Source organism: Notothenia rossii, assembly GCF_949606895.1.
Source record: "Notothenia rossii genome assembly, chromosome: 1".
Taxonomy (NCBI): domain Eukaryota; kingdom Metazoa; phylum Chordata; class Actinopteri; order Perciformes; family Nototheniidae; genus Notothenia; species Notothenia rossii.
This window is the reverse complement of record NC_136912.1, coordinates 97,378,544-97,391,511: the sequence shown is the minus strand read 5'-3', so window position 1 is coordinate 97,391,511 and position 12,968 is coordinate 97,378,544. Positions and strand designations below refer to the sequence as shown.

Sequence of the window (12,968 nt, the reverse complement as noted above, 5' to 3'; positions counted from 1 at the left end):
GAACCACTCACACTACACAAACCTGCAGAGGTGTGTGTGTGTGTGGGTGTGGGTGTGTGTGTGTGTGTGTGTGTGTGTGCTCACTGACCTGACTTACCTACCTGTCCTTTTCCCCAAGTTGGGAGCATTTAGAAAACAACACAACACCGGGGATTTGATCGACCCCGGCGGGGCCACCCTGGAATGAGAGCGTCTGGTGATAATGGCTGAAACACTCGATGATCTCTGGGTCCATCACTGAGGATGTGTTCAAAACAACAATTATAAAGGACTATTTTGTTCCCCAAAAACCTCTATTTTTGAGAACAAACAACTACTGACTACCTGTCACTGTGGCTCCCTTACCTCTTCCTCCAAGCACATTATACTCTCTCTGCTGGTTGATGGAGGACAAATCATGGCAACTGGATCTTCAGATAATCCTATTTTTTTTATATTATTCATATGTAACAAAACAGATCAGTTTAATCAATGGTTTAGTTTCTCTCTGACTAAAAGACTATCTGTCTTTCAATTTAAACCACTAAATACTACCAATAATGTACTCTTCTCCTTTACAAGTCTAACCTTAAAAGACTCTCCCGTCTTTCAGTGTTTATGTCAATCCCTCTTGTATTTTTAACAATTGTTCTATTCTACTGAGCAGATCAGGTGAAAAAGGTGTACTCGCACTACCCTCTGTCGCCACTAGATGGAGGCAGGAGACCACGAGTGGATGGCTGACTGACCCTCGAGGTATGCGAACCACTCCACACCACTAATTTAGGGGGGTTGCAACTTGCAGATAAACACAATTTTCGGATCATTTTATTCAAAAAAGAATACTCCTTTTGATTCATTTATTGATCTGACACCTAACCTTAATCTGGCCCCTAAACTTAACCAGTCAGGCTTAGATGCCTAATCCTAAATTCAGTTCTATATCCATTTTTTTATGGACCATCTTTCCCTCAGTTTGACCACTAATCCTAACCACTCTGGCTCTTTGCCTAATCTTAAAATACTTCTCCATAAAAGGCTATTTTACTCTCAATTCCAACAATTAAAATTAACTTATGGTACACTCTTATCTTAAATCCCAAACTTGAAATTAATTTAGATAAATAGTTGATTAATTAATGGGACACTCTTAACCAAATATCAATCAATCAATCAATCAATGTTTATTTATATAGCCCAATATCACAAATGTTACATTTGTCTCAGTGGACTTCACAGTTTGTACAGAATATCAGTATGACAATACGACACCCTCTGTCCTTAGACCCTCTGTCCTTAGACCCTCACATCGTACAAGGAAAAACTTCCAGAGAAAACCCACAGTTTAAAGGGAAAAATGGGAGAAACCTCAGGGAGAGCAACAGAGGAGGGATCCCTCTCCCAGGACGGACAGACGTGCAATAGATGCCGTGTGTAAATTGAAAAGATAATACATTTGCAACATAGGTAGTCAAAATGTTTGGAAATGCATTTGTGTATAATAAGAAGATGAATCCACGAGTATATCCATCCAGGACTTATGATCCAGGACCACAGCCACGACTCAAGATCCAGGACTTGCGATCCATGACACAGGACCGCAGGATCATCCATGACTCCGGATCCCGGCGTATATAGACACCAAAAAGAAAGACATTTGGGGAAGCTGGGTTAATCGGAACATGAGAGTACACAGGTATAGACAGACAGACAGAGAGAAGGAAGAAGTAAGATGTCCCCCGACAAACTAAGCCTATATCAGCAAAACTAGGGGCTGAATCTAATCAGCTCTAACTATAAGCTTTATCAAAAAGGATGGTCTTAAGCGCACTCTTAAAAACGGATAGGGTGTCTGCCGCCCGAACACAAACTGGAAGCTGATTCCACAAAAGTGGAGCTTGATAAGAAAAGGCTCTGGCTCCCATTGTACTTTTAGAGACTCTAGGAACAAAAAAACAACCCTGCATTCTTGGAACGCAATGCCCTAGTAGGACAGTAGGGTATGATGAGTTCTTTAAGGTAAGATGGCGCCTGCCCATTAAGGGCTTTGTATGCGAGAAGAATAATTTTAAATTATATCCTGTGTTCTATAGGGAGCCAGTGTAAGGCAGCCAGAACAGGAGTAATGTGGTCCCTTTTCCTAACTCTGGTTAGTACACGAGCTGCAGCATTTTGAATCAGCTGAAGAGACTTGGCTGACTTCTTGGTACACCCTGATAATAAGGAATTACAATAATCCAGCCTTGAAGTAAAAAATGCATGGACTAGTTTCTCTGCATCGTTTTGAGGCAAGATATGCCTGATTTTTGCAATGTTACGTAGATGGAAGTATGCGGTCCTTGAAATTGATTTTATGTGGGTGTTAAAGGATAAATACTGATCAAATATAACACCAAGATTCCTTACAGTCTCACTGGAGGCCAAATTAATGTCATCCATAGTTAGTACATCTTTAGATAATTTGTTTCGTAGATTCTTCGGGCCAAGTACAATAACTTCAGTTTTGGTCATGTTTAACATCAACAAATGTAAGGTCATCCACGTTTTTAAGTCCTTGAGGCAGTCTTGAATTTTATTTAGATGATTAATTTCATCAGGCTTGATTGATAAATATAGTTGAGTATCATCCGCATAACAATGAAAGAGTACAGAATGATTCCTTATAATATTGCCTAACGGAAGCATATATAATGTGAACAAAATAGGTCCAAGCACTGAGCCCTGTGGCACTCCATTGCTAACTTTGGTTTGCATGGAAGATTCATCGTTGACACGTACAAACTGAGAGCGTTCAGATAGGACCTAAACCAGCCTAAAGCAGTTCCCTGTATGCCAACTAAGTGCTCTAGTCTTTGCAATAGGATATCATGGTCGATAGTATCAAATGCAGCACTAAGATCGAGCAAGACAAGAATAGAGACAAGTCCCTTGTCAGAGGCTATTAGAATGTCATTTGTGACTTTAACCAGAGCTGTCTCTGTGCTATGTTGTGTTCTAAAGCCAGACTGAAAATCTTCAAATAAATCATAGTTTTTTAAGTAGTCACACAGCTGTTTTGCGACTGCTTTCTCAAGAATCTTTGAGAGGAACGGAAGATTAGAAATAGGTCTATAGTTGGCTAAAACCTCTGGATCGAGGTTGTGCTTTTTAAGAAGCGGTTTTATCACTGCTACTTTGAATGATTGTGGAACATAGCCTGATAATAAAGACATATTCATAATATTTAATAAAGAAGTGCTAATTAATGGAAAAACTTATTTTAACAGCTTAGTTGGAATCGGGTCTAAGATACACGTTGATGGTTTAGAAGAGAGAATCATTGAATTTAATTGTTCAAGGTTTATGGCTGAAAAGCATTCTAGTTTACTATCTAGTGTAATATTAGAGCTTACGTTTCCGGGAGCTGTTGATAACACTATACTGGTCAAAGGCAAGAGGTCATTGATTTTGTTTCTAAGAGTAACAATTTTATCGTTAAAAAAGCACATAAAATCATTCCTACTGAGTGCTATGGGAATAGAAGGCTCAGTCGAGCTGTGGCTCTCTGTCAGCCTGGCTACAGTGCTGAAAAGAAATCTTGCATTATTCTTATTCTCATCTATTAATGAAGAGTAGTATGCTGCTCTCGCTTTACGCAGTGCTTTCTTATATTCATTGAGAGTAATATGCCAAATTAAACGAGGTTCTTCAAGTTTAGTGGAACGCCATATCCTTTCAAGTTGTCTCGACTTTTGCTTTATTTTGCGGGTTTGGGCATTATGCCATGGAGCTAATCTATGTTGTTTTATTTTCTTCTTTTTCAAAGGAGCAACAGTCTAATTTTATTCGCAGCGCATCTGTAGCACTATCAACAACATGATCAATTTGGGGTGGTGTACATTTTGTATAAGTTTCCTCCCTTACATTCAGACATGCTATCGAGTTAAGTATTGGTGGAGTCTCTTCCTTAACACTAGAACCGCCAACGGGTATATTTTACCCGCAGCTGTTTTTTTATTGTATGTAACTTTTTTTCCATAACATATTAAAGTCTCCCAGTCCGTGACTTTTCCTGAAAGTGTGTTATGTAGCACCCTCTGTTGTTAAAAATTGTCAATAGGAAGTCAGATTGAAAAAATCGCCAAATAAATGGCCATTTATACCCATATCTGCCAGCGGGTAATATTTACCTCTTAGAAAATGCAGCGTAAACATGACGTGTTGCTATAGCAACGCCTTTTGTCTACTGCGGTTCCTTATAGATAGAGAGAGAGATAGATAGATATATTGATTGATAGATAGATAGAGAGAAAGAGATAGATATATAGATAGTGTAACATCTTGGAGAATACAAGGTCTTCTGAGCTCACGTTGAGGACGTAATGCATGTGTGCAGGTTACGTGCCAGTTGAATAAAGATGGACACTCGGAATGAGAGAAGTAGTCTGCGTCGTCTGTTTATGTAGACAATTATATGTTCATAGAACAGAACATTACAGATGGATCGATAGATAGTTATAGATAGATAGATAGAGAGAGATTGAGAGATTTGTACCTAAACAAAACACAAGTCTAACACCAAGCCTTTAAATCAGCACTTGTAGTGATATTTTATACTTCATGCTATCTGCACAAACTATATTGTATGAAAAGCTGAGAGTCCACAGATTCTATTGGTATAAATGTCATCCCTGTGCGATCAAAACTCACTGTTCTGTATGATAAATAAAAGAACATTGTACCTTGCAAATCAATAGCGGGTACATTTTACCCGTTGGCGGTTTTAGGTATACAGCGACCTCTGGCGGTTCTAGTGTTAAATGTGGCTATAGACAAGTTTACGCGCCAAAACACGGGTAGCGCCATGACACTACACAAATGCACTTCATTTCCGCCGGAAGTCTTTTGCACAGCGTCTGTCGGTGTAAACCGATGTAAACAGTCAGACGGGCACTGGTGTAAACACAGCGATTTCGATGCTAACAGTGATGCTAGCTTGGGAACACGATTCTACTTCTTTGACTGGAGATGGCGTTACTCTCCCCCACCCGAATTCAGTGCAAAACTGGGAGGATAACATGACGACGTGGCCCAGCATAAAACCAAAATAAACTGCCTTATTTAGGTCATGCCCACAGGAGCCAACAGTTGTCTGTTGTTTACATAATGCACAATTTACATGATCTCTTTATGCTGTGCAATATATCATATGTGCCTGTACTGTTTGAGTGAAAATAAAGTTTGATGTAATTTCATTTCATTATTGCACTGTTATTGCATTATTGCATTTCATATGTTCCTTAGAGTGCTACAATTTCTTTTAACACAGTTCATCATTCATATTAAGCTCAGACTGTACATAAATAACACTGCATGAATTAATTGTTGAGAGGAAACTAAAGAAATGGCTTCAACAAGAAAGATCACATGTTTAATCCTAACAGGTATTACAAATTAAAATATAAAAGCAGCCCACACAATTACATCACTATGAAAATATTCATATATAATATTAAAAAATACAATGCATGCAGTATTTGTTGTGTTTATCTGTATTTAATGAACAACATGGCTGGGTGCTGGGTGCTGGTTTGTGGTCGTAGCACTCTATCTAACCACTCGTTCAGGTGCTTTCTCGAGTGATTGCAACCAACTACCGCACACGTAGTTCCCGAACCACTTTTCTTCATGTTGTAATTGTTATATCCTCTTTGTCTCTGCGATATCAGTGCTTTGTCGGCACAACGGAGCTAGCTAGCAAAACAAACCCAGTCCGCCAAAACGGAAGTGCATTGCATCGAAGAGAGGAGTTCAGGATGTAGAGCGGAAACGGCTCAATAACTTGTGTATAGCACTAACAGATAGGTTTCTGCTGCAGGAGCTTTTGACTAATGCTTTGTAGTCTAGTAACAGTACCTCAAAAGTTACTAAGAAATGGTCGGATAAAGCAGGATTATGCGGTTCGTCTAATAGTTGCTCAATTTCAATACCATAAGTCAGAACAAGGTTGAGAGTGTGATTAGAGCAGTGGGCTGGTTTATTTACACTCTGACAGAAACCAACAGAATCTAATATAGAGTTAAATTCAACAGTAAGGCTATTTTTATCATCGTCAACATGAATATTAAAGTCACCTACGATAATTACTTTATCTGCTTTAAGTAACAAAGTTGATAAAAACTCAGAGAATTCTGATAAGAATTCTGAATAAGGACCTGGTGCACGGTACACTGTAACAAATAAGATTGGCTGCAAAATTTTCCAGGTCGGATGCGTAAGACTAAAAACGAGGCTTTCAAAGGAGGTATCATTTAATTTTTGTTCAGTATTGATAAGTAAACTTGAGTCAAAGATTGCTGCAACTCCACCTCCTCGGCCCGTGCCTCGGGCAATATGAGTATTGATATGGCTGGGTGGAGTGGCCTCATTTATGCTGACATATTCTTCATGTCTCAACCAAGTTTCAGTGAGACAGCATATATCAATATTATAATCTGATATTAAATCATTTACCAGTATTGCTTTAGATGCTAGAGATCTTATGTTTAAGAGACCACATTTAATCTTCCTGTTTTGTTGCACTGTAGTAGTTGTTACATTTACTTTGATTAGGTTATTATGTATGACACCTCTATTAGGTTTTACCTTAAATTGTCCTTGGGCAGACACACACACCGTTAATATTGGGTATTCTATTGGGTTCAGGATTCCTATGGATGACTGCCTAGGAGAGAGCGCAGAGAAGCGTGTAAGACTGAGACTCCGCCTCCTGGTCTCAACTCCAGTTTGTCATGGATTAAGTCACAGAGCCCTGAAATGTTTGCCGAAATGAGATTTGCACTTTCCAAAGTAGGATGAATGCCGTCTCTCTTAATCAGACCAGGTTTTCCCCAGAAGGCTGTCCAATTATTTACGAAGCCCACATTGTTTGCTGGGCACCACCAAGACAACCAGCGCTGAAATGATGACATGCGGCTATACATGTCATCATTGATCAGATTGGGGAGGGGACCAGAGAAGATTACGGTGTCCGACATTGTTTTAGCATAACTACACACCGACGCCACATTAAGTTTGGTGCATTCTTATTGGCGTAAACGAACATCATTACCACCGACGTGAATAACAATCCTACTGTATTTACTTTTATTTTTAGCCAGCAGTCTAAGATGCACCTCAACGTCGCCCGCTCTGGCTCCCGGAATGCATGTGACTGTGGACGCTTCGGTCTCTAAATTCACGTGTCTCATAATAGAGCTACCAATAACCAGAGTTGGCTTCTCAGCGGGTGTCTCGCTGAGTGGGGAATATCTGTTAGATACGTGAACGGGTTGGTGGGGACCTGCGGGTTTCGCGTTATGCCCCTTCTGAACAGTCACCCAGTCTCCCTGCTGCTCGGGAGTTGCCGGGAGTACACCCTGATAATAAAGAGTTACAATAATCCAGCCTTGAAGTAACAAATGCATGGACTAGTTTCTCTGCATCGTTTTGAGGCAAGATATGCCTGATTTTTGCAATGTTACGTAGATGGAAGGAGGCGGCCCTTGAAATTGATTTTATGTGGGCATTAAAGGATACATCCTGATCAAATATAACACCAAGATTCCTTACCTCATGAAATTCCTCCGGGCAGACCCATAATATCTGATTGCAGCTGCGAGACCTACCGCACGGCCGAGTTAATTGACTTTTACCTCAATACTCTTTCCATCACCCGCGCAAGCTACATAAAGGACACCTACGACTTTTTAAGAAGAATTAAACAATATACCTCAGGACGCCATGTTATTCACGATGGGCGTAGATAGCTTATACACAAACATAGACATCCAAGAAGGCATACAAGCCATAAAAAACATATTCTGGAAACACCATGACAAAAAAAGACCAGATAAGGAATTACTACAATTATTAGAAATACATTTGACACGTAATGACTTTGAATTTAATGGAGAGTTCTTCCTGCAGATTAAAAGCACTGCTTTGGGAGAGAAGTTTGCTCCAGCCTGTGCGAAAAATGTTATGGCAGAGTGGGAAACTTCTGCCCTGTCCTCCTGCCAAAGGACTCCCACTTATTATTTCAGATATCTGGATGACATCTGGGTCTCACTCAAAGGAAGATTTTGATTTATTTGTTATCACTCAGAATAACCACAACAAATCCAGCTCACTAAAATCCATCACCAGCTGCACCTCAGTGGATTTCCTGGACACCACCTCATTCAAAGGAATTGACTTCCAGAAAACACACACATTGGATGCTAAATTATTCTTTAAAGAGACAGACACCCACGCCCTGCTCCACAGAACAAGCCACCATCCGAAGCACACTTATATAGGATTGGTTAAATCACAGCTTTTGAGGTTCCATAGAATATGCAGTAACAGAGATTATTTCAAAATGGCTACCAAAACGCTTTTTGGTGCATTGACCTCTAGAGGGTATACTCGTTCTTTTCTAAAAAAATGTTTTAGAACGTTTCAACAGACGAAACCCGTTTTGGTTTCCTCCAGATTGACTTTTATCACTAGATATTCCCAGTCAGCTGTTAAACTAGTCAGAGTCATCAAATCCAACTTTCAAAACATTATAGGAAAAACGGACATTTTACAAGACCACAGTATAATTGCAGCGTTTAGGAAAAACAGAAACCTGCAGTCTTACTTGGTCAAAGCAAAGATACAACCCATATTGACCCCAAAATCCAGGGGTCACGGGGATTTTTTCATTGACAGTTTATAGTAGAATGAAACGTATATGTATTTATATGAAACATATATGTTAAAACTTGCATACAATGTACTCATCCTTTATTCTGTATTCTATTCTATGTTTCATAGATTTTAACAATTAATTTGTTATACAAGATTTCTAATAGTTGCAGTCCTTCAGCTCTAGAAGTAGTGACTCAAGCTGATGGAGCTTCTCCCTGCTCAAAGCAGAACTGTGTGTGTGTGTGTGTGTGTGTGTGTGTGTGTGTGTGTGTGTGTGTGTGTGTGTGTGTGTGTGTGTGTGTGTGTGTGTGTGTGTGTGTGTGTGTGTGTGTGTGTGTGTGTGTGTGTGTGTGTGTGTGTGTGTGTGTGTGTGTGTGTGTGTGTGTGTGTGTGTGTGTGTGTGTGTGTGTGTGTGTGTGTGTGTGTGTGTGTGTGTGTGTGTGTGTGTGTGTGTGTGTGTGGTCAGCTGAGCGTTTTGTTCTCCAGAGGATCTTATCTGTGCATTTTTGTTGTTTGTTCATTTTCTCCCACAGAGCAACAATCAGCAGCTCTGTTTCAGTCACATGCTCACACAAATCACCATCAAATGTATAAAATATCACACATTCCTTATTAACCTGATATTGTATACTTATTACATCAATTAACTTATATGGTATACTCATAATTACGTCTATGAGTTTGCATTATTAAATATTCTAAATGGTTTATGAAGTAATCTAATAACTTCAAATAAATTCTTCAACAGGTTTTTTATCTGGTTTTGCCTTTAATAAGATAAAGACAAAAAAGACAGCTTCATAAAGTAATGTCCATCACATAGAATAAAGGTAATAATAAGGTATAATATTATAATATTGTATATAATCTCTTAGATAAAATAAAATCCCGTCTTTAGGGTTTAACTTGTCATTTCTCAGCTTATTTATACACAGGGAGGTCACACAGGATGCGTAAACATGCAACACATAATATCCTGCCTGCATCTAATGTCCCCCCTGAGGTCGCCTCGCTGCCCATTGGTGCTGCATGAGGTCTGTTCCTCCCCCCCGAGAGGAAACTCTGAGGAGTGGGAGCAGAGAAGGAGCTCAGAGTGAGCTATTTCCTCTAATTAGCAGCCTCTCGTCTCCGGCAGCCTCTCGTCTGAAGAGCAGAAGAAGAAATAACGGACATGGACTCCTGCGCTCTGGAGCTGCTGGCCATGCTGCTGTTCGTGGCGGCGTGGCTCTGCGTGTTAGCATCTACCCTCCTGCCGCAGTGGCTAACCATGTCCACTGCCCTGCTGCCAGTGGAGAGCTACGAGCTGGGCCTGTGGGAGACCTGTGTGGTGCAGGACGTGGGGGGGATGGAGTGCCGGGCCTACGACAGCCTGCTGGGCCTCTCCAGAGACCTGAAGCTGTCTCGTTTCCTCATGTGTGCTTCGCTGGCCGTGGGCGTGCTGGGCCTGCTGGTGGCGACGCCTGGACTCCACATGGTGAACAGCTGCAGGGGGGGCCCCAAGAGGATTTTGACCAGCATAGGGGGGGTGCTGGGGGTTGTGTCTGGAGTGCTCTGTCTCGTCCCAGTGTCCTACATGGCACACTTGGCCGTCATGCATTTCTTTGACGATAAAGTGCCGGATGTGGTTCCTCGGTGGGAGTTTGGAGACGCTCTATTCATCGGCTGGGCGGGGGGGTTCCTGCTGGTGGTGGCCGGGCTGCTGCTGGTCTCGGCCTGCTGGTATTCACCGGGGGGAGAAACTGAGCCGGCGCTGCAGCGCAGGTACCAGGTGATGAGCACCGACGTGTCCTTCAAGAAGCGATCCGAGTACGTTTAGAGGACGACGACTTACCTGCACCAGGACCACCACCACCTGTACACCTCTAGACCTATAGACCTGCACCAGGACCACCACCTGTAGACCTTTAGACCTGTAGACCTGCACCATGACCACCACCTGTACACCTTTAGACCTGTAGACCTGCACCAGGACCACCACCTGTACACCTCTAGACCTGTAGACCTGCACCGTGACCACCACTTGTACACCTCTAGACCTGTAGACCTGCACCAGGACCACCACCTGTACACCTCTAGACCTGTAGACCTGCACCAGGACCACCACCTGTACACCTCTGGACCTGTAGACCTTCACCAGGACCACCACCTGTAGACCTGTAGAACTGCAGACCTGTAAACCCCCACCTCAGCCTGCCTCAGATAATGATGTAAATATCTGGCTCCTGTATAAAGCTGATTATCACGGACTACTGAATGACTCATCTTCACATCACCTGCTGTGACCAGAACACAAATGAATATTTTTTTAGAGATGTTTTATGAAATCTTTATATTCCTTAGTGGCTTATTGGCTTTAGGATCTTTCTCTTACAATATTATTTCAGCCCAAGCTTTTCAAATGCTGTGATTGAGTTATTCCTGAACATAGATCAGACCTTATCTTAGAATTGCAGCTCAGATGATCCACATAAAGATTTATTATAATATTAAAATCTATTGAAGTCTCTTTTTTAACGTGGTTTCTCCTTCTGTTCGCTCTTTATTTGGTTCCTGCTGAACTGTTTTATCTTTCTAACAGCGTCCAGCAGTTTGTTCTGAGTTATGTCACAGTGCAGTGTGTTGTGTGTGTGTTGTTGAGCAGGAGGACGGAGGGCAACCTTCGGCTGTCCAGAGGCTGGAAACGCAGCGTGAGGTTCATTCCTCCAGTTCCCTGGAGCTCGCTGGGCTAAGCTGTGTTTAATGAAGGCTCTAATGGGCGGCGTGCAGCTGAAGAATGCAGAGCCGATACATAATCACACAAATGTGCTGAGGTCAGAGGTCAGAGGCGTGAGTCTGCAGTGTTATATGTTCCTGCGTCACACACATCCACACACACGCACTGTCTGCAGGGTGTTGGTGCAGCAAGCACACACACACACACACACACACACACACACACAGTCAGTCTGCAGGATGTTGCTGCAGCTTGCACACACACTGGCACACAAACACACGCACACGCACACACACACACACACACACACACACACACACACACACACACACACACACACACACACACACACACAGTCTGCAGGATGTTGCTGCAGCTTGCACACACACTGGCACACAAACACACGCACACGCACACACACACACATACACACTGGCACATACACACACAGTCTGAAGCGTATACATGTTGCTGCAGCATTCACACACTGATGGTGGTACTGTGTGTACTTGTGTGTTTGTGTGATAATAATAATACATTGTATTTATCAACTGCATTATCAGGTGCTCAAAGACGCTTCACAGAGGTAACAATTAAGATAACAAGTAAAAAGAATCAAAGCGCTCACTTCACTGAAGCTAATGAGCAGCAATGAGGTTTGTTTGGATGTTGAAGAACTCAGATCCTTCATTTCAGGGAAAATACTCTAGCTATTATATACTATTATGAAGTACTGAACCAAATGTACAAGTATGTCTGCGGAGGAGAGGGGGAAACCCCGCAGAGATGTTCCTCCTGATTACCGTTAGCCTTACGGCCCGTCCACACGGCGGCGTGCGTTGAATGGGGTGACGTCACACTTTGCCGAACTGTGTTGTGGGAGCGTCGCTTCGCTTTGCTCCCGTTGCTCACTTCAAAAGTTGAGCAATGTTCAACTTTTGAAGCTTCAACGGAAGCGTCAGCCGATTAAATCATATGCCAGTACATACGCCAATCAAACCGTGTGGTTGTGTGTCCGGGGCGGGAGATTCATGTGATTGGTTGTTGGTCGAGTTTCAGACACGCCCAGCGGCAAGCTTCAACGTACGCCGCCGTGTGGACGCTGCGTTACCGTTAGCCTCAGCTCACAGGAAATGACATGTCTTCTCTTTACGAAGTATTATGTCTAAATGCATCCGAGTGAAAACAAATAGAGGAAATTAGGGTCTCAGCTCAGAGGTAACGGAGGGTCTCAGCTCAGAGGTAACGGAGGGTCTCAGCACAGAGCTAGTATAGGGTCTCAGCTCAGAGATAATGGAGGGTCTCAGCTCAGAGGTAACAGAGGGTCTCAGCACAGAGGTAGTATAGGGTCTCAGCTCAGAGGTAACGGAGGGTCTCAGCTCAGAGATAGTATAGGGTCTCAGCTCAGAGATAATGGAGGGTCTCAGCTCAGAGGTAACGGAGGGTCTCAGCACAGAGGTAGTATAGGGTCTCAGCTCAGAGGTAACGGAGGGTCTCAGCTCAGAGATAATGGAGGGTCTCAGCTCAGAGGTAACAGAGGGTCTCAGCTCAGAGGTAACGGAGGGTCTCAGCTCAGAGGTAA

At 42.4% G+C, this 12,968-nt stretch overlaps 1 protein-coding gene across 1 annotated transcript; it reads left to right on the top strand.

The window, feature by feature from the left end:
• Nucleotides 1–9,360: 9,360 nt before the first annotated feature.
• LOC307022819 (putative claudin-24) lies at nt 9,361–11,186 on the top strand. Its single transcript, XM_079655713.1, has one exon. The coding sequence runs from the start codon at nt 9,845–9,847 to the stop codon at nt 10,487–10,489; it is 645 nt and encodes a 214-aa protein (XP_079511839.1). The 5' UTR covers nt 9,361–9,844; the 3' UTR covers nt 10,490–11,186.
• Nucleotides 11,187–12,968: the final 1,782 nt, after the last annotated feature.

Bases quoted from the DNA above. Each gene is read 5' to 3' on its own strand.
- LOC307022819 (XM_079655713.1), top strand. From the start codon at position 9,845: ATGGACTCCTGCGCTCTGGAGCTGCTGGCCATGCTGCTGTTCGTGGCG.